At 40.3% G+C, this 21705-nt stretch overlaps 1 protein-coding gene across 2 annotated transcripts in view; it reads left to right on the top strand.

The window, feature by feature from the left end:
• UBAC2 (UBA domain containing 2) overlaps nt 1-21705 on the top strand; it is an 88326-nt gene that overhangs the window by 52083 nt on the left and 14538 nt on the right. For both annotated transcript variants that reach the window (XM_032182369.1, XM_032182362.1), the window contains exons 5-7: nt 3832-3955; nt 5791-5838; nt 17478-17723. In XM_032182369.1, coding sequence (XP_032038260.1) covers nt 3832-3955; nt 5791-5838; nt 17478-17723 — 418 coding nt within the window. The remainder of the gene's footprint in view (nt 1-3831; nt 3956-5790; nt 5839-17477; nt 17724-21705) is intronic.

Below are 21705 nucleotides of genomic sequence, written 5' to 3'. Positions count from 1 at the left end.
CATCCCCCAGGAGCAAACTGCTCCAGCACGGGTCCCCCACAGGTGGGCGGCAGCTCCCCCCAGATCCCCTGCTCCTGCGTGGGCTCCTCTCCACGGGCTGCAGCTCCGGCCCGGGGCCTGCTCCTGCGGGGGCTCTCCATGGGCCGCAGCCTCCTCCAGGCCACATCCACCTGCTCCACCGGGGGCTCCTCCACCCACAGGGGGGCTGCAGCGTGGAGATCTGCTCCATGTGGGACCCATGGGCTGCAGGGGGACAGCCTGCTCCACCAGGGGCCTCTCCACAGCCCGCAGGGGAACTGCTGCTGCCTGCCTGGAGCACCTCCTGCCCTCCTGCTGCACTCACCTGGGGGGCTGCAGGGCTGCTTCTCTCATATTTTCTCACTTGTCTGACTCACAGCTACTGCAAGGTGTTTTTTAGCCTTTTAAACATATATTATCACAGAGGTGCAACCGTTGTAGGTCATTGGCTCAGCTTTCCAACCAAAGGTCTGTTTTGGAGCTGACTGAACTGGCTCTTTTTGACATGGGTGCAACTCTTGATCTCTTTTCACAAAAGCCATCCCTGCAGCCCCTATGTTCCAAAATCTTGCCATGTAAACCAAATATATCATGAATAGATGTTTATATCTGCCCAGTCAAATGCAGGAACAGAAATCTGTCTAGTGCTTAAGCGTTTCAGAAACAACACTTTGGTTATTTTCAGGATAATGGAGTTGTTTAGGCTTGACAGGACCTCTGGGAGCCATTTAGTTCAACTCCATGGTCAAAGCATGTCCAACTAGAACAGGTTACAAAGGGCTGTGTCCAGTTGAGTCTTGAGTATCTCTGTGGATGGAGATTCTAGCTCTGGGCAACATGGTGCAGTACTGGACGATTGTTTTCCTCAGCTGCATTGTTCCAGTATATCAATGCCTTTCTTGTAGTGCCCAAAAAGTGGACACAGAGCCCAACAGTGGACACAGTGGTTCAGGTTCAGGCTCAAAAGTACTGAACTTACCTTGGTCTGGTGACTACGTGCTTGCTAATACAGCCAAAGGCCATCCCTGCAAAGGGGGAACTGATGACTAAGAAGGATTCTCCAGCTTCTTTTCTGCAAATCTGTTTTCTAGCCAGGCTATACTGTTGCAGAGGGTTATTCCAACCCTGGTGGAAGACTTCACAGTTGTTTCTCTTGCAATCCATAAGGTTCCTGTCAGCCCGTTTCTCCAACCTGTCAACCTCACAACAGAAAGCAATCAGATTGACCAGACATGGATTGTCCTTGGTAAACCAATACTGGCTTAGCAGTCACCTTGTCCTTTATAGGCCTGGAATTGGCTTCTAAGAGATTTGTTCTTTAGCTTTACAAGGGACTGAGGTGAGGCTACCTGAATTATCTTCTTGCCCTCCTTGAAGAGGATGGTGGCATTTGCATTTTTCCAGTTATCAGGAACCTGCCGTGACCACCGTGCCATTTCAGTGATAACGAGAACAACCTAACAGCAACATTGGGCATCTCTCTCTGTACCCTGTGCAATACCTGAATGGGTATTTGTCCAATACCTATTTATAGTAGATGTGAGCTTTTTCCATAAAGATAACATTTTATGTCTTTGGAGACATAAGTCTGTCTGTGGTGTCTACTAACTTAAAGTTTTAAGAACAAAATCTATTACTACATTTCCTCAAGCTCCTCTAGGTTGTCAGGCTCTGAGCAGTGCCAGACACTGGACATAAAATTACGCGGATCCCTACCCTGATCTGGGATGGTGCCTTCTGTGTTTTCTTTTGATGTTAATGGTGAATATTAACACTGAGGGCACCTTTTAACATGCTGTAATCTCTTTGTAAAACACACTTATAGTTATGGGAAGTTCCTTTTTGTAATTTCCCAACCGATGATTGAGTGCACTCTTGCATGCAAAATCTCTGTGTCTGAGTCACTACTTATCACAGGAGGAATAAAACCTGAAAAGCGTGCCACAGTTGTGGTACTCCCTCAGGTCACTTGGTATGGATAGAAAGAATCACATTCTGTAGACAGAAATCATTTATAATAACTTTTCCAAGAGGGGAAAAGATCAATCTCTTTTCTTTGTTTTCCTTCTCTCTTCACTTATAAAGCATGGTTTGCATCAGTGAATATTGTTTACAGTGGAAGCAAGTCTGATGAAGAATTATTTTTGTGTGTAGCAGTCGCGTAGCTGTGCTTACCTACTCCTACAACTTCAATAATTTCAGTTTATTTTAAGAAAATGCTGTGTTATACAGGTGTTCTCTGTTTATGTAGGGGAGATCGTGTGTGAAATTGAACATTTTGCACTAGTTCCTGAGTTGTTCTCTGTGCATTTACATGCACCTGACCCTGTCTGAAGCAGATGATACTAAAAAGGTTTTTATGTCCTTCAACTAAGCAATATTTAAGCCCTCAGAGAGGGAGGTTTTCAGCAAGCTGAACGTCAAATATAACAGTCAACATGATAATGAAGCGTCGTAAGCCACTGTCCATTAAGAGTAAAAATATGTGAACTGTGTACTTAATCATCAGGTTTTCTTCATAGATGTGGGTGTTGTAATTGGCAGTTATTCAGGAAATGAAAATTTTAATATTCAGACCACTGTTTCACGTAGCATTACCTCTATCAGTAGGTGCTCTAGAAGGGAAAGGTATTTCTGAGTGAGCGCTTCGAGTTAGTTAGGTGCTGGTTTATGCCGTGTGCAGAAATCGCATTGAGAATGATAAGATCCCTTTCCCATAAAGGCCTGCGGAAACCGTAAGTCTTGAAACTTTCGATAAGCTGGTAAGTGGTGTAAAATTATCCTTTGGAACATCCCACGTCTGTCAGAAGAAGAAGTGAGGAGCCAGCTGGGGCGGGTGCGCGCTTCGCAGACATCCTCACCCCAGCCGTGGGCCGGAGCTCGATGCCTGGGTGCTACCTGCGGCCGTGGCCCCTGCCACGCACTGGCAAGATGCACCAGGTGCAGAAATTATTATTTTGACATTGCAAGGGTTGTTCAAGTGGCAGGGGAGCTGGAGGAACTCGACTTGATGTGATTTTTTTCTTCAGGAGTGGCTGAGTAGTTAGCAGAGCAGTTCACCGGCAAATCTGTGCCAACAGTGCTTTGGGCTGGAGAGGGGTCGGAGTACAGCAGAAGGCTAAACTCTGTGGTGATAATGGCTTATGTACAGATGTGCCAGTCCCCTCACTGGAATCTGAAAGCATCTTCCTTTCCTGTCTGTCTGAAGTGGCCTTTTTCCCCCCGTCTCCACCCTAGGAAGTATTTTCTTCCAGAATCACTCCCAAGCCATGCCTTTGGAGTTGGTTCTACTGGGGTCTCTCCTGGTAAAAAAAAGGTTAAATACTACAGTCTAATCCTGTCACACCTTAAACCTGGGTGAATAATAGGAGCTTAGCTTCGTAAGTGAAGTTATTTCCATGACCTTTGGGGAGATGGATAATCTTTCTGTCTGGATAAAAGGTGTTTTGTTCTGGTGCGGAAGAGTTCTTTTTGTGGGCTGTATTTTATAGAAACAGTTGGGTGTTAGAGTAAATACGTTGCCTTCTCTGCTGCCTCCGATCCTAAACACTTGGAAATAAGATACTTTCTGTCACCTGTTTCTTCTTAGCAAGGATATTCACCAGTTGTAGTTGAATATTTGCTAGTGAATCTATTAAATCTATTATCCTGAATGCCAGAAGTCATCAAATTTGATTTGCTAGGAAGACCTTTTTTTTTTTGCAAGGCAATACTATGTTTTGACTACATAGACAGGATTAATAACCTTTTATTGTTACATACTGATATTACTAGTATCATTCTTATTAACCATCTGTATCTTTCTTTTTGCAGCTTGGGTCCCGTGTTTGCTCTGTTTGTCCCATTTTATTGCTCCATTCCAAGAGTGCAGGTGACACAAGTACTAGGACACTTTTCTATCACAAACAAGACATTGGTCTATATACTGGGTTTACAGGTATGGTATGTACTTGCTTGTTCATCTTTTAGTGACTTAATAATGGAGCAGTTAGTACTTTTGCATGATTTTGGTGCTTCTGCATGTGTGATTCCACATATGTTTAGCTAGTGACTTCCCCATGAACTAAAATATTGAAAAATATGTTTCTAGTATGCCTTTCTACGTGCTGAAGAGTTGAGCATGTTATGTTTTCTTCCATTGTCTTCTTTCTTGAATGTCATGCATAGGACAATATAAAATACAAACGCTGTAAATTTGGGGGGTGCTTAAAAAAATGAGCCTGGACCTGTTGCCAATACATATGTATCTTTTACCTTTCTAATTTGCTTGTAGTCTTGTTTTTTTTTATTTTCCACTTGTCTGTTAGAGCTCAGACAAAGCTATAGAATGCAGTATTTTTCTGTGGTAAGACTGTCAGTAAATAGCCAAGGATTTGGCTGAATTACACTTTTACATAAACTTGTTAATTTCTATCCAAGTGACAGGTTAATTAAAATAATGTAATGTAGAGCACAGCACTCTCAAGTAGTATTATGTTAACTGTGAATGGAAAAACAGAGGTAACTGGTACAGAAACAGTTTTATTTTTTTAAGAAAAAACACAACAGCCTAGAAATGACAGGAGATGTGTGAGCTTATGAGAAATTGTACTCATTTTTATATATTCCAGAGACTCAAATATAGCTCTAAAACTAGCAGTGGAAAGCACCCTCATTATGCGATGTGGTACAGAGTATTTTAGAATGAGTGGTCAGTTTCAGAACAGTGGCTCCTGCTCCTCTTGAACATTTCATTCATTCGTGTTGCTGTTCAGCATTTGGATTCCTTCGATTTCTGCTCCAGCACCCTTTTTTCCTGATCCTTCAACAACCGTTTCCTCTCCCCCCAAATCATCAATACCGATAATTATTCTAGTCCTAGTGAAACCGGTGATAACTGAGCTCTTTTCCTTCGTGTCCCTTGCCTCTTGCTTTCATACGTACAAGATCAGATACAGATCACTGCTGTTGATAATCACTGCATCTCACGGGGTCTTTCCCTCCTGCGTGCAGAACAGGCGCTGCCGTCACACAGAGGCTGAGGGTAATTCATTTGCCTTTCCCTCATTTGTAAACTCTACCCTTATCTCAAGTCAGTCTTTCCACAGTCAGAGCCTAGAGTGAAGGTGTTTTCATCATTCAGGCTGCTTCTCGCAGAGCTATTTTAGTAACTAGTATCAGCCTAATTTTTAGCCCATTTTCCCAGCTAATAATAACCTTCTCCAGGTGATGAGTCACATACAGTTTACTAGAAGAGATGGGAAACCCTGTTGGTGTATCTAGATTTTTTTTTTTAAATCACTCCAACTGGTTTCTTTGATTTCGTGTCTGCAAATATGCCACTCGCTGAGAACTTCATTTCTTTCATTTCGATGCTCGTGCTTAGTCTCTCTGTGGCTACATGTCTAAGAGCTTCACTTGCACTGCCCCACTTGGAACTCTTCTCCTGCTGCTGCTGAGTCATTTCCTTTGCTTCTGTCTGTCTTTCAGACTTGTTTTTCTGTGGAGCCTATAACTGACATCCTGTTATACTTAGTATGCTATATGAAAATAAAATGTATTGTTCTGTAGAAGAAGCAAAATTGTTGGATCCCCGTGTGTTGTGTTTTTTTTTTTTTTCCACTTCTGCTGCTTCTGGAATGTATATTTGTTCATTTAAACTGAATTTTCACAGAAATAAATTTGTGACTTTTTCTATGGTCATGATAAGTATATCGCCTATACAATGTTGCTACATATGAGCTCAGACAACAACAGCCATGTAAATTTTAAATTGCTGCTCTTACCTTCCAGCTCTTAACCTCTGGTTCCTACATCTGGATTTTAGCCTTAAGTGGATTGGTAAGTCTTCCTGTTTTAAAATTTGTGTTGCTTAAAACACTTTGTTACGTATACAATCAGTGCAGTATCTCTGGACTGGAAGAGCCGAAATTACTGAGTAATGTTTTTAATTGTAACAGCAAGTAGAAAGTTTTTGTCTTTTAACTTCCAAAGGTGTAAAGCCCTGACTGGCTGGTGGTACACTGACGTACAGAAAAATGAGCTGGGTAATATTTACTGGTTCCCAATGTTATATGACCCCTAAAATTAAATTTACTGCCACGGACATAGCTTTGACACTACAGCTATAAATGAAGCTATTGTGGAAATGGTAAAAATACCAACTGCAATACCATTTGCTTTTATTATATACTCTATTTACCCAGTTGTTCAGCCTTTTTTAGCAAGCCTCAAGCGTTTATTCCAGAGCGCAGCTTCTAACTTTTTGCTGTGAGGATTTCATGTTTTGCTGTTCTCCTAGGACACGTGTAGGATAGCTGTTTCACACTGTGATAGGGACAGCAAAGTTGTGAAATCACTTTCTTCGTATCATTTAGATAACGTCAGTTGTTAGATACTGATAAACTGCTTTAAAAATTTTGCAGACTTAGAAATTAAGAGCTCTAACTGTGATTTATTGGCTCAAAATACTGTCTGCTTTTCAAACAGTGAAAGTGCCGCCTCTTCCAAATTAGCTCATCGTTATATTGAGACTATCTCATGAAAAACTTAAATTCTGTCCTTGCTATTAGAACCTGCTAATCCGAATTTAGGCAAACTTGGAGTGAAATGCCTGTGGCTACATTACATATTGCTGCTATAATTCAGCGTGTTGGTCTCTTACCATTTCCACTGGATGTTCCAAATATACCATGAGCTGGCAGGAAAAATAACACAAGTGACAGAGCAGTAAACAGTGAAGTCTGCTCAGCAGTTTGGTCTTACCATAAATATAGATGAAAACAGAGTATTTAACAAACCAGGGTTTCTTTCCTGGAGACCATCCCAAGCCTCTGAACCTAACTAAGGATCTGTGACTTCCTCCAAACGCTCTAGCCTTCCTGTTACTCTTCTGGCTCTTTTAATAGCCCTTCCTTTTGAACAGGTGTTCATCAGGGAGGGAAGGAAAGGAAAGGAAATGAAAGGAAAAGGAAAGGAAAGGCATTTTAACCCCCCCCCTTTTCCTGGTGGTAGGAACTGTATGTTTACTTGGTTCTTCAGTCTTTGAAAAAAATGTTCTAGTATTATTTTTCATGTCAGTTCTTATTTTAATTCCCTTTTAATGTACAGTTTTATTCAGGTGTATAATGCAGCTTTCTTCTTCTTCTTCATAAATGATTGTTTTTTAACTGCAGGTTGACAGTCTGTTTTGCATAGGTATAAGTCCATGGGAATAAACTGAGCTTTCCATGTGTCACAGGAAAGCTTAAAAAAGATATTTAATGTTTCGCATTGCTTCAGTCAGGATGAATTAAGTCATCCTCAGGCTTTTTTCCGTCTCTCTTTTTTTTTTTTTTTTTTCTGCAATGAACAGATACCTGCATTCTTCCATTCTTGTAATGCATGCTACAATTTGCAAAATAGTTCATAGAATCATAGAATCATTTCGGTTGGAAAAGACATTCAAGAACATCAAGTCCAACATGAATTTCAGTCATTTTTGCACAGCGTGTCTATCACGCTTCTGTGAATAGGCGGACTCATTTTCTCCTTTGTTAGAAATGACAATTTGGTGTCTTTTGAGAAAATGGAAAAAGGAGTAAAGTTTCACAGTACATTAAGTAGTCTGAAGAAAATTATGAAAAATTATAGGGCCACCTCTTAACACTACAGGTGTAGATACTTGATAATGTATGTATGTGTACAATTACAGAACTGCATGGGTTGCCAAGTCAATGTTAAGTCATTCCGACAAACTACATACTTTGTGAATTGTTACTGCTGTTTTCATTGTCTAACGTCCTATATCTTTGTTGAATCAAATTTTCATGCATTTGTAGCACACATTTAGCAAATATATGAGTACCAAGTCGGCTAGGTGTGATGCATAGTCACTAGTTCAATGCCTATTGTAGGCTGCACTGTATTTTTAGATCTAGAGATCACTTAGCCACTCATATGACTGTACGCAATGCTGTTCTGCAATTCAGCTTTTGCTGCACTTCTGCTTATCTGGAGTATTAAAATGGACGGCACGATTTCTGTATTGTTTTCAGTTTCCCACTTTCTCTTCAGGATGTCCCCATTGTAGGTCTATTGAAATTGTCACATGGCGTATGTTAACACACAATGAACACTCTTAGACTAAATGAGACCTGGCTTTTCAGTTACAGGACGAGGCACTTGAGAGAAATTTCTGTGTTCATCCTTGTTAATGCTTTTAGACTTCTGAAAAATCTCAGGGTATAAAGGAACTCCATGAGTTCATGGTTTTGGTGGTTTTGAGGGATTCATCACGTACAAAAACGCTTCTGTGTGCGTATGTGTTTGCACATATGTATGACAGTATGGGTAGGCACTGATGTAATGTGTCTGGAGACAGGGAATTTTAAACATCACATGTTCTCTTACTAGAATACAAAAGCTGTGGTGTGTCTGTCTGCTGTAAGATCTATCTTTGTAGGTCACCAACTTTGACTCCCTCTTTTATCCTTTAAAAAAAAAAGCTCTTGGGTTCTTATCTTAGACTTCTCATTGAAATACTCTTGCAGGAGTGAACTTTGAGGGGCATGTCAAGGCTCACTCAATTATAACCTACAGTATTTCTGCTTCAAGAAGGAAATTCAGGCTGCTACCATCTTATGAGATACGACCACTGGGGCACGTAGTTCCCTACAGCCATTCACATAACATTGTCACCGTACAGATCACGTGCCAAGGTTTCAGCTAACTGTGTTGGTAGGGCTGTATTTCATAGGGAAAAATAGCTTCCAGGCCAGTTCTGTAATTGTACTGTTATTGCCTCTTTCTTCTTACCTACAGTCATTTGTTTATTTGTTTGTAAGGTGATGTGCACTGCATAAAGTTCAAAATGTGGAATACCCCCTCGGTCTTCTGGGAGCTGCTTTGAATTTATGTAGAGTTCAGCTCAAAGCTTCGGAAATTTAACTAGTGTTAACCTCACAAATTTTGAAGTTTCTAAAAAAAAATCTTTGCAGATTTTACTCAGCCAGAATAGAACAGCCTTCTGAATTGTTTCTGTACCACACTCTCGTTTACTTTTCTCAGGCTGTATGAAAAGCTTTTTCATACTTTAGATATCGGAAAACTGTAGAGAATCGATATTTCAGATATTGCTGAATGTTTAGTTTTAACTTTAGTTCTGATTATTGGATGTTTTAGGTGTAAGTTTTGAATTTGCTAACCTGGTTTTACACAGACTACAGACATCCCTTGTTAAATGCTCAGGAGTGCACTTGGGATCGTTTTCAATTCTGGTTGTTACAAACTGTATTCATCCTTTCTGTTTGTTAGTCATTCAGCTTGGGCATTTTTCTATAGTGAATTCCTGTCAATGATAGATTGGCCTTTGTAGGATAAGACGTGATTGGACTGGGCAAACTTTTAAACTGGACTTCGATTTTTTTAGTCCTTGCCTTATAAGTAATATTATGCAATTAGGATCTGACCAGACCTAAGAATCATTGATTTTCTTCTTCCTCCTCCTCCTCTTCCACATTTTTAAGTGGTTTTCAACAAGCCTTACTGAACTGTTTATTGTTTTAAAAAATGTTTAGAAGGGATTTCAGGAAGTTTTCTGTTGCCCCTCAGTGTAGTATTCGCACTTAAAATACCATCCTTTCTACGTACTTAAAACTAGTGTTAAATACAAGCCAAATTTCTTGAACAGCATCTTTGAACAGTCTGGTGATGTAGTGAGCAGTTACCTCCAAAATTCATATCTTGCCATATAACCTTCTACACCTTCCAGTCAAGTATTTCACATATAGTCTCACATAGATCTGTAATTGGTGTGAAAGTATGTCAGAGTATGGTCTTCCTTGAATTCCTTGTAACTGTGTAATTATAAATGGTGACTAAGATAAACCTGCCTCAACGGTCTTGGGAATCTGGAGAGGTCCCAGTCGACTGGAAGCTGGAAAAAGTTTGTACCAGTTTTCAAGAAGGGTAAGAAAGAAGACCCTGGTAATTCCAGGCCTGTCAGTCTCTCTGCAGTGCCTGGTAAAGTCATGGAGAAGATTATTGTGGGAGTTTGTGAAAAACACTTAAAAGACAACACAGTCGTTGGTCATAGCCGACATGGGTTCATGAGTGAAAAGTCATAGAATCATTTAGGTTGAAAAAGACCCCTAAGATCCTCAAGGCCAACCTTCAACCTAGCACTGCCAAGTCCATGTCTAGACCATGTCTCCAAGCACCACATCTACACGTCTTTTGAATACCTCCGAGGATATTGACTCAGCTACTTCCCTGGGCATCCTGTTCCAAGTCCTTTTTAAGGAACTTGATTTCCTTTTATGACAAGGTTACTCATCTAGTTGACCAAGGAAGGCAGTTTATATGGTGTTTTTGGATTTTAGCAAAGCTTTTGATACTGTTTCTCACAGTATCCTTCTGGACGATGTCCAGCATAGAGCTAGGCAAATACATAACGTGACGGGTGAAAAATGTGAGCCTGAACAAACAGACACAAAGGGTTATAGTAAATGGGGTTACATCGGGGTGGCAGCCATGTACTAATGGGATTCTGCAGGGCTCCATTTTAGGGCCAGTTCTCTTTAATGCTTTCATAAATGATCAGGATGCAGGACTCTATAGACTAACTTTGCAGACAACACTAAATTAGGAGGAGCTGTTGAGTCCCCCAAGGATAGAGAGGCCTTGCAGAGAGGTCTTGAGAAATGGGAGAGCTGGGCATCACAAACTGAATGGAGTGAACAAGAGCAAGTGCCAGATGCCACACCCGGAATGGGGCAGCCCTGGGAATACGTACAGACTGCAGGACGAGAGGCCAGAGAGCATGTTATCTAATAACATGCCTCGTAGTAGTGCTTTGGTAACAAAAAAGAGTCAATCTAATAGGATTGAGCTTGGATAATTGTAAAAATATGAAAGCCATGCACTAACTGTTTTTATGCTATTGATTTATATTCAAACAATATTTGAATTTGAGTTCAGGGTAGATAAAAGTTAAATATTTATCATAAATGAAATCACGGCTTTAATTCATTCTTCTAAGTTTTGAATTATGAAAGGCTACGGTGAGGGCAAAGCATATTAGAAGTATGAAATGTGAAGCAATGTTAAGAAATAGCTAAATGATCCATTACTGTTTTGAATATTGATATCATGTAAAGTAAAATACAGTAAATTCATGGGAACAGTAATAGTACTTGAAAAATACTTTTATTGCTATTTTCGTTATGAGTTTTTTATCCAAATACCTGGCAATAGACTACTTCACAGTGCATTTCTGTTTTGAAAAATTGACATAAAAGGGGAGTGTCCTTCAGAGAGACTTCTAAGGACATCCCCTTTTGTATCTATTTTCCAAATTACAGATAGTTTCATAAGTATATTGTAACTTTCTTGTTGATTAAAAAATAAGTTTTTTATCTTCAAGTTTTTGTCTATATTGATAAAATTCCCTGAGTCTTCTCCAAGACAGACTGTCCCAGCAATATCAGCCTCTCCACATGAGAATGATGCTCCAGTTCCCTAATCGTCATCCTGATCCATCTTGCACTGGACTTCCTCCAGCCAGTCCATATCTTCCTTGTACTGAGGAGTGCAGAACTGGGCACAGTGTTCCAGATGCAGCCTTACCAGAGCTGTGAAGAGAGAGGAAAGATCACTTCCTTTGACCTGCTGGCAATTCAGTTCAGGAAGCTCAGCACGTAGGTTGAGAAGTCCATAACCTGAAATAAGAAATGGAAAAGCAGTAGAGAAACAGAGATTAGGAAATGAGGAAGAATTTTTGTCTTTTTGTCTGCCCTAAATTTAAGACAGGTATAAATATCCATATCTAAGCTAGGAGATGTGCTGAATCCCACACAAAACTAACATGAGGTGTCTGCATGTGAGCAGTGGTCAGTCAATGTTCAGTTGAGTGCCTGTAGGTGGCTGGCCTTGAGATGCATGTCTCCACGATCTGTTCACTGTATTGACTTACCTCCTTTGTCATGGGAGCTTAGACACCTTGCTCGTGTCTGGACAGCTGCATTTAAAGACCTGGCTGAAAACATTTACTCCTGTGTCAGTTTAAGCATCTGAGAAGAAAAATAATTGATTCATCTGGCATACAGGGGATCTTATTGTGGAAGTGAGGGCATATTTGTTTGTGGAAGAGGGGGATGCAGATATTTCCAGTTCTGGAAGAAAGGAGAAAATAGCGAGAAAGGAGGGGAGAAGCTAATGATATCTCATAAGATTCTGTGCCTTTTATACCCGTGACTTCTGAGATCCCGTAGAAACATGTGTTTTAGCTTTTGGTTTGTATTTCACTTTGAAGTTTTCAATTTCTCTCTCAGATCTGCAGAAAAGTTAGTGTGTCCAAAATCTGGCCTGCTTTGTCAGTTTTGCCAGCTGGTTCAGTAAGAGGCATGTTGCTTCTACCAACCTTTCTTAGCCTCTCCATTTACATCGTTATGACTACAGCGCTGCAGTTAGCTTACAATGAGATGTGTCCTAGAAGCATCTACTGGTTCGTTGATCAGAGAGGGAACCTGTGAGAGTAATTCAGCTGTGTGTACCTTGAAGACTTCTGCTGTAGAATGAGTCACATCTCAGCAATGCCTAGTGCTCTTTGTTGACTATGAAACCAACTCTAAACTACTAGCTCATATGTAGGCTTTTAAACTGTAGATGTCTACACTGAGGCAGATAAATCCAATTGTGATCTTGTAGGTAAAGAGATTTGGTTAACGCTATCATGACTATTGCCTGCAGAACTCTACCATTGACCCAGTGGAGCCTACCCATAGGTCACAAATGCAAGCTCAGGATAGATACACTGTGCTGAAATGGCAGTACATCTACGCCTGCACACACACAAAGAATGACTGAGGTCTCATCACGACGACTGAGATCTCATCACTTGGTCAATGAAGATAGTGTTGATGGACAATGAAGAGAAAAAAAAAAAATCGAGGTCTTTAGGAAATATATAAGCCCCGAGTCAACTGGGAAGGAAATGTGATTCTGTGAAAAAGAGTATATTATTAGAGCTTTTTTTCTGTCAAGCTATCACAAAGGGTTGTTTATACTCTTAATGACTACTTCCCAAAGAAACCTCAAACAAAATAATCCACCACGTTACAGTTATATTGCAGGTTATAACTGCAAGCTGAAAATACACATGCAGTGGTTTTATTGCTGGGCAGTTTTCACACGCTCTGTCTTGGTTTCATAAATGATGTGTTTCTCTGACCAAGGTAAATACAGAATCTTGACACAAACTTTAACTCCTTGTTTTAGTCTATTTGGATAGAATTAGGAACATCCTAAGGATAAAGCAGATAAAATAGGTTTGAAAATGTCACTTCACCTTGAGAATACTGTTATTTGCCTTTTTTTTGTTGTTACCTGAAAAAAAAAAATAATCTTGAATACATATAATGAATTTATTTAAATTTCTCAGACCAAAGTAATTTAGCATTTGCTGACGTTAGGTTCTGTCAAGTTCTCACCATTAGGCAAAATAATTTTCAACATAACTTTTGACATCGGTCTGCCTGCTGCGTCTTTGATTTTCTTTTTTAGTGTTAATCAAATAAAAGATGTAAAATATCTCAGTGAGTAGTGGAGCATGTGTCTCTTTGTCAGGTAAAATATTGGAGAGCTTCTGTATCTGGTCTACCTAACAAAAAGGAGAAACCATGGCTACTTCCTTTTTCTTAAAAGTGTACAACTTTGGAGTGACATGGGGGAAGGGGAGGGGAAGCTGGCTTTTCTGGCAGGGGTGGGAAGACGTTAGGAAATTTTGTGTGAAGGACCAGTAGTAAGCCATGATGTTAAGAAACAGAAAATGTAAGCACTCTTTTTTTTTTTCTGCAGCACACCAGGCATATTCCAACTTGTCCATTTCCTCTGCTTAGATTTTGCTTGATATACGGTGGATGAGATTGTAGGTTATGATGGTAGGACTACCAGAAAACAATTTAGATGTGATTCATGTTGCCAGCCAAAAATTATCCATTTTAACAACGTGAAGTTAACTGTGGTATCTTTCCTTGGTGAGTTTTTAGAGCCTAAAACACTCTGAATCTCACCTATTTGTGGGAAGTAGCCCTTTCACCTCATTTACAGCGTTCAAGTTAGCATATAATGAGGTCTTCTTATCTTCACTGAATAAACAAAGTTGGCTTATCTAGGCCTTAAACACTAGAAGCTCACTACATCCGTGACCAAAAAAATGGCGTAAGAAGTGTACTTCGTCAAAACTTCTTTCTTTTTAAAGTGACACATAACAAGTTCTGCATGTGAACCAGCTAAAGAGGAAGTTCTTTGGAAATATTTGACATTAAGATGGGTATATGACACTAAACCAGACTGAATCATAAGACCTATTTTAACTATAAGAGTCTCTTCTTCAGGTTTATTGGAAATATGCAAATAGACAACTCTTCCTCACTAGATGAAACTTCTTGAAAATCTGTTAACACCGAGCACAGAGTTTGAAGTTTCTCATACTTCTGCCTGATACCTTTACAACTGGAATAGTGCATCCAGGGAGAGAGGAAGGGAGTGACATTGAAATCACAGCAAGTCCGAAGGTAGTGTGGTAGATTTCGACAGCGTTCACGTAGTGCTTCTCACAGCTGAGCCCGTCCTCCTGTTTATACTTACGAAGAACTGCAGTCTCACGTGATTGCCTTGCAGAAGTATTGGCCCGCAGTACGTTTCTTGGCAGCTATTTGTAGCAGATATGCAGATAAGCAGATTAGCCTTGTTCCTCCACCAGGTGCTTTTTATCTCAGATTTTACCCTGAACACTATATTGTCGGACTTGTTGACTTTCTAAGTTCACGTTTGGGTTACACAACGAGTTTCTGTCTAAGTTCAAGGAGGGGCCAAGAGGTTAGCGTGCTGCTGGGGAGCAGCAAAGGGCGAGAGGACAGCCCTCTGCAGCAGGTGCATGGGCTGGAGACAGTGAGCTCAGTAAAGCTGGGAAAGGATGTGTGCGTGGCTTGCAGGCTTAATGCTGCAGTTTGGCCTTTCTCCATTTTAGAGGTGCCCCAAAACTTTAGCCTTTTAAAGCCTTTTCTTCTGATTAAATGCTCTCGGATGACTCTGCTTAGGGAAATACAAGAAGGCTTTTACTGGTACCACTGCTGGCTGCTGTTTGCAGTACATTTCCCTTTCTGAGACAAACAAGTCCCGAAGTGCTGGCACTGCTGCTGCTATCCTATTTGCTGTTTTGAGTTTGATCCGAGAATAATTCTGTTTGTGGTTAACGTGTTCAGACACGTGTCAAGATTTGTCATACCTTCAGGGAGATACAGATTTTCCTATCACCACTCGCTTTGTTTTGTTCTTGACTGTCTGAACTCTTTGAAGATTTACTGTGCCCTGAAAACATCAGGCCTGAGCTAAGGGCTGGAGGTGATAAGAGCGGGCAGAGATCAGTAGCTGGGAGGGACACCTGGCAGAGGTGAGGGAATGCTGGTGTGATGTTGGACAAAGTATTCTGCGTGGCAGCTCTCTTCCTCTGAGATCAAATTATACACAGTATTTGCAGCCAGGTTCAGTAATTCTTACTCCCCAAGAAGTAACTTTCCTGGCAGCCATACAATCTGGGTTTTCTCAAGTGAGGAGCCTGTATGTGCTACCTCTCTTGGGACCAGGTGGTTAGCTTCTGAGGGACCTGCTTGCTGGGTAGGTACATAAAATATGACAAGCCAAGAGTAGCTAAATGACAGAAATGATACAAATACTGCTCCACTTACTTACTCTTTGGTGAGTATACTTCTGTCTCAGTTTCCAGTTGACATGCACAAGATTTGGTCATGGGCTTAAAGTCCTCTGGAACATTTTCACTAGAGCTGAGGAAAGAAATACTGAGGTCATCAAGAAGCTTTTGTTCCAGTGCCCTGTCATTCCTGAAGTCCTGTCAGGACATTTCTTCAAATACAGAACATTTTTGTTAAAGGCAACCTTCACTGAGATGCCGGAGGCAGTGGCCTTCCTCTTATCCCATCCCATTTACCTCCTTCCACACAAGAAGATAAGGGGTTAAGGATAGCCTAAGCTTGTTCTTTCCCATTTTAGAACTGTCGCCTGGTTTTGGTGCTATATCCAACACCAAGACCAATCATAAAAGATGATAGAATAAAAAGAAAGCGAGCGTTTCCCAAAGCAGAGCTCTAATGTATTGCTCTAAAAGTTACCATCTCAGTGGATAATTAGCAATAACCTTGTAAGTAATCTGAAAAATATTCCCATCTCAAAGAATATTACCTTTTCCTAAACCATCACCTTTTGTATACGCAGCTTCTGTATGTTTATACAAGTATCAGTGAGATAAAAGTACATATCCTCAGAAAAAAAAAAAATTAAAAAAGGAAAAGAAAAGAAGAGAAAAGAAAAGAAAAAAGAAAAGAAAAGAAAAGAAAAGAAAAGAAAAGAAAAGAAAAGAAAAGAAAAGAAAAGAAAAGAAAAGAAAAGAAAAGAAAAGAATATCCCAGATTTAGAGGTTCTACATTGCTTTTAAAGTAATTGCATTAATTGTGTCTGTCTCATTTATGCATTTTTGGGGGTTCGTATCTCTTCCTGTTCGTTTCACTCTGCTGTCATAGCATAATTCTTGTGGCGTAGCAGCTGATAAATAGTCACAAATACCAAAACATGGCATAAAGCAGAGTGACAGTTTGTACAAGAAGTTTGGCCTCGATGCTGCACCACTTCCAGCTCAGGAGCTTCATGATGGGGTTAAAAATGGTGCTCAGGTGATGCCTGTAGATCAGTCTGGGACACATGGATTTCGGTTGCTCCTCCTGAATATGGAATGAAACCAAGTCCCAAGGCACACATAAGTATGAACACAGGGAATGTGTTGGTTTTTTTTCTTACAAGCAGGAAGAGAGCACCACAAAGACTGTCTTTCTTCAATGTCATTTTTTAATTAACTGTTCTTTTTTTTTTTTTTTTCTCTCCTAGAAGTTAGGTTGGCACGTGTCTGTGTATACTCTTGGATTTAACTTTAAATCAGCTGTTTTGCTTTTGTCTCTGTTAGAAGGTGAAACTTGGGGGTGGGAGCAGAAGCCATAAGGAGGGGTGATTTTTGCTTAGGAACATTTGCAATGCTTCAGCCTCCTCGAGGGCAACCTTAATCTACTCAAGTCAGCATGCAGCACATCCTGACCACTGCCTTTACTAGAAATCAAAATTTTATTTGAAATTTTTTGAAATGGTCGGTTAGTTATGGTTCCAATTCTGAAACAAACAAAAAACCCCAACCAACTTTCTGAGTCACAGGCAATGCAGTGCACAGATTTTAGAAGGTAATATAGTCTGTAGTGGTGAGGAAGTTGGAGGGAAAGAAATCCCCTGTTCTTGACTCTAGACTGAGGTCTCTAGGGGAATACAATAAAATGTTCTTTAAAAAATAGAAGGGCCATCTGCTATCTCTGCAGCTAAATTCAAAGAAAACTCGCTGTGTTTAAAGGCTTTATTTTTTAACTTTCAATTTTTGCTTCTAGATTTCTGGGATTTGCTACAATAGCAGTATACTAAAGGTTCATCGAATTCTTTGTGTACCCAGCTGGGTAGCAAAGCTATTTTCCTGGACTCTTGAACCAATCTTCTCATCTGCGGAACCAACGAGTGAGATTCGAGTGGGAATGGGAGCCACAGTCGACATCCAGAGGCAGCAGAGGATGGAGCTCCTGGATCGGCAGATCATGATGTCTCAGGTTGCCCAAATGAGGCGGCAAAGGCAGCAGCAGGTATTGTTACACACACACTCTGTAAGGGTTATTTTAAGTTTACATAACGGGAAACATTCATTTTCAGGTCCTACATTTTGTTGATTCCTTTTTGATATATTCTTCTCGATTGGTCTTTCATACTCTGTCCTACTGCTGATGGTCATTTAGGTGCTTACATAGTTTTGTATGTTAAAACTGCTTCACAAGATGGAAGCAAACGTCAGGCAATCCTGCAAGGATATCAGTACTTCTGGCATTCTGCAATGCTGAAATTAAAAATGATGCTGAATGGTAAAGTGCTTGCTTCTCCGTGGTCTTTAGGAAGAGCCATTGTTGAAAGCTAGGAAATCATAACACTTCTGACTGTGCTGAGTGTTTGTATTGTTAGCATCCTGTTCAGAGGGATTGAAAATTGTCTACATAGCTTCTTTAATTGCAAGTGTACTTGGGATAAAGCCTGCGTCTGTAAGAAAGTTCAGAAATTGAATTCTCTAGCTATCTGACAGATGTCAACCACAGGGACTTTCTCTTTGCAGCAGTTAATGCTCTTGTTTTATTTCCTTACTTAATAGAATAGCAGAGCCTTTTTATTTTCTGTTTTAGTCAAGGCAAAAAACACAGATGTTCGCATACTTTGTGTTGTAGGGCAGCAAGACAGAGCTGAGAGTGTCTCAGTTCACTTTTTCCTATACCTTACTACTCTTATCAAGCCTAGCAGACAATGTGCACCTTGCATTGCTCTATTGCGAGCATATGTTGCTCCTAATTTTATTACAGCCTAACACTTCGAGGTCTTAATTTAGTTTCTTCTGCCCAAAATGCAGCTAAAAAGTCCTCATTATGTTTGTGGGAACGTAGTGCCAGTAGGTACAGCCATGTTGCCATTAATACGTTGACAGAATTAGAGACGTGTTGGCATAAAGCTTTATCTTTGGCCAACAACTGGAGCATGAATCTTTGTTTCCAGTCCCGGGAATTCTGTTTTCTTTAATTTCTTAACGCGTAAATGTGGTCAAATTGTTTCTGAGGTGGAAAGATTCTCACCTACTTCTCTCTGTTCACACTAGAACATTAATCGGTTTTAACAGAAGAACCGAGCTAGAAATTATTCAATTCTTGAATATCTCTCTTGTATTAGGAAACGCACTGAAAGTGTCTGTTGGGCCACAAGCTGCTGTGACGATGGCGGCTAAGTTTCTTCAAATAAGAAGAGGAAGAAATTACCAGTTGTTAAAGACAGCCTTTGTAATACAATTTAATTGCGAAAACTAGTAGATAAGATCAAAATGGCAAATGTTTTTTGAGTCGATAACATTTCCTTCACATTTCCTTGGGTTATGAACAGCAAAGGTAGCAAAATGTCTTCTCAGACTTGACTTCAGAGTTTTTGCAAAGGGTGGAGGGGTTTAAATAAAATACATGAAAAACTTTTGAACAGCAGTGACTTGCTTCAGCTTAACAATCTGCTGAAACTCTTTCAAGTTACCTTCATGACTGGCCTTTAACTTTAGCGTAGCTTTCAGTTTTCCAGTAGTGCTCGACGGTGAAACTAGTGAGCAGAAAGCAATGGATTCAATGTGTGAACACTTCAGAAAGGTTCATCAGAAAAAAAATGTGTTAAGAAGGCTTTTACCAGGCTTACGACTCGTAGAATTTACTGGATATCAACTAAAGTGTTATTAAAAGTGTCATTCTCAACTGTTGAACTGTAGTGGTAAAAAATGAAAAACGGGTTAATTTCAGCCTCAAAATAATATTCAAAAAATTGAAAACAGTTGAAAACTTGAGAATAATTTTCCAGATAGTTGTACTTGCGCGCTTCTTCTGTCTTTAGAGGCTTGGGAAGGTGTAATTTGAAGGCAGAAGAATTGAGCAGATCCCAGTACAGATGAGATTTAAAGGATAATTTTACCCATGGGAGTGAGGCTGGTGAAGAATGCAGATCAGTTTATTTGGGAGTTAAATAATGCAAGCTGTAAAGTATATTGGTCACGTTATCAAATGCAGCTTTGGATTATATTTTAGGACAATGTTGTGCATATTTTGGCATCTCAATATGCTGTCCATGGGTAGTATCGCATAGGTGAGATAAATTAACATTTTCTCTCCTGCTTTCCGTGTTGTTTGGCAAAAGAAAAGGACTTAAACTTTCCACTGCACATTCCTCCCTTTCCTTTACTCTTTCTGTTTATCTGTGTGAGAAGAGAGAAATCAGCTCCCCTGCATATCAATAGCACGTGGAAGAACACAAGAACATGGTGTGCGGTTTTAGCAGTGCTGTGTTGACCTGCAGAGCGTGGCAAACTCTCTTCTGGTCTTAAAGAGGGCCCTTAAATAGACACTTTTTGTCCTAAGCTTACTCTACAGGTCTTTAGAAGAAGTTCTGAAGAACGTGAGCATGACAAGTCAAGACAAAAAGAGGAAAAGCTTAAAAATAAAAAAGGCAAAGAAAACAATGGAGAAAAAAAAAAAAAAAAAAAAAAACTTTCTCATAAATTGTTTTTCCTATAGCTCTAAGATATTAAAATGTAAGTAATTCTTTTTCTTCTACTGTTCTCTGGGCTCTTTTATCCAAGCCAGAATTTACTTTGGGAAAAAAAAAATAAAATAAGTTCTTAGAGCTCAAATTCTTTGAGCTTTACCTTCCCTAGTCTTTCTCTTGCAGAAAAGTTGTGGTCTGGAGGAGTCTGAAGCAGAGACGTGTGTGTGACTGCTGGGCTGCCAGCACGCTTCACTTCGAGGAGCAGGTTGAGTGAGTGACGGAACCTGACCATAAACCACTGGCTTCATTGCTTGATGTCCCTCATTTTGTTTAGCCCAGAAGTGTGCAGCGGTGCTGTGTCTGTTGTTAGAAACCGAAAATTTATCTTACGTTGCTAGTTTCTCAGGGGAGTGTGGTTACACAATGACTGATTTTTCTCTTGCTTTCTAGTTGCTATGGATACAGTCCTTACCCAGATGGGCTTGAGCAGGTTGAAAACTTTCTGTTCTTTTTTTTTTTTTTCTTTCCACGGATAATCCTGAGAGATGATGAGTTTGTCACAAACGGAGAATTACTGAACGTTACCTCCAGCCACCTTTTGAGGCAGTGAAATAAAACACGTGCCGTGTGTTTTGATACCCTTAAAAATACCAGCTTGCTATTTTGTTACTGCTTTTTAAACTTTAGTTTCTAAATTCTTTGCTTTCCCACTCTTTTCTCAGTTCTCTTTTCTCGTTTAAATAATTTATCCTCGTTTTCCTTTTTTTCCTGTGAACCTGCTATCTTTCCTTCCTATCGTTTTCACGTTTTCATTTCCCTCTATGTCACGTTCCTCCCACATTTTCGTCTCTTCCCCTTTGTCCCCATCATTTCCCATACTTCGTGTTTGCCCCTTTGCACCACTCCTCTTTGCTGTGGATGAAATTTTCACCCATCATGTCGTACCCATCGCTCATCATTTGCATCTCGAAGGGGTAGAAGATGCATCAGATACATCTTGAAGTGGTAGAAACCACTCACCTTTCCCTCGCTCAGGCCAGGTTGTAGTCAAAGTCTTTGGCACTATTTTATCCTTCCAATACTGTAATAAGGATTTGAACTATAATGTAATAAACAGCAGGTATTAGGTGTTTCCATAGTTTCGTATGTTCGAACTGCTTCACAAGACACAAGCAAGCGTCAGACAATCCTGTAAGTCTCCCGACTTTTCTATTTCTTCATCTGTTTCATTTCCCAGCCTTTTTTCTGAAGTTTATCTTTCTGTAAGCCAGATGAAAGGCCTGGTGGGAAAGGGGAAGAAATTGCTGCATCTGTGCTCGCAGGGAGTCAACTTGACTTTCACTTCCCACTGAGAACCTCGGGGGGAGGCTGGCAGATAACCAGGCTGCAAATAGATGAGGGAGGAGCCCGTGCCTAGGTGCTACTGGCAGCACTGCTGGGGCTAAAGGCAGGTGGGTATGTATGGGATACAAAGTGCTCAGCACCTTCTGCTGGCAATTACGTGCCACTTCTTTGAGT

This window comes from Aythya fuligula, chromosome 1, assembly GCF_009819795.1.
Source record: "Aythya fuligula isolate bAytFul2 chromosome 1, bAytFul2.pri, whole genome shotgun sequence".
Taxonomy (NCBI): domain Eukaryota; kingdom Metazoa; phylum Chordata; class Aves; order Anseriformes; family Anatidae; genus Aythya; species Aythya fuligula.
The sequence above is the reverse complement of the archived record's forward strand: the minus strand, read 5'-3'. Positions and strand labels throughout refer to the sequence as shown.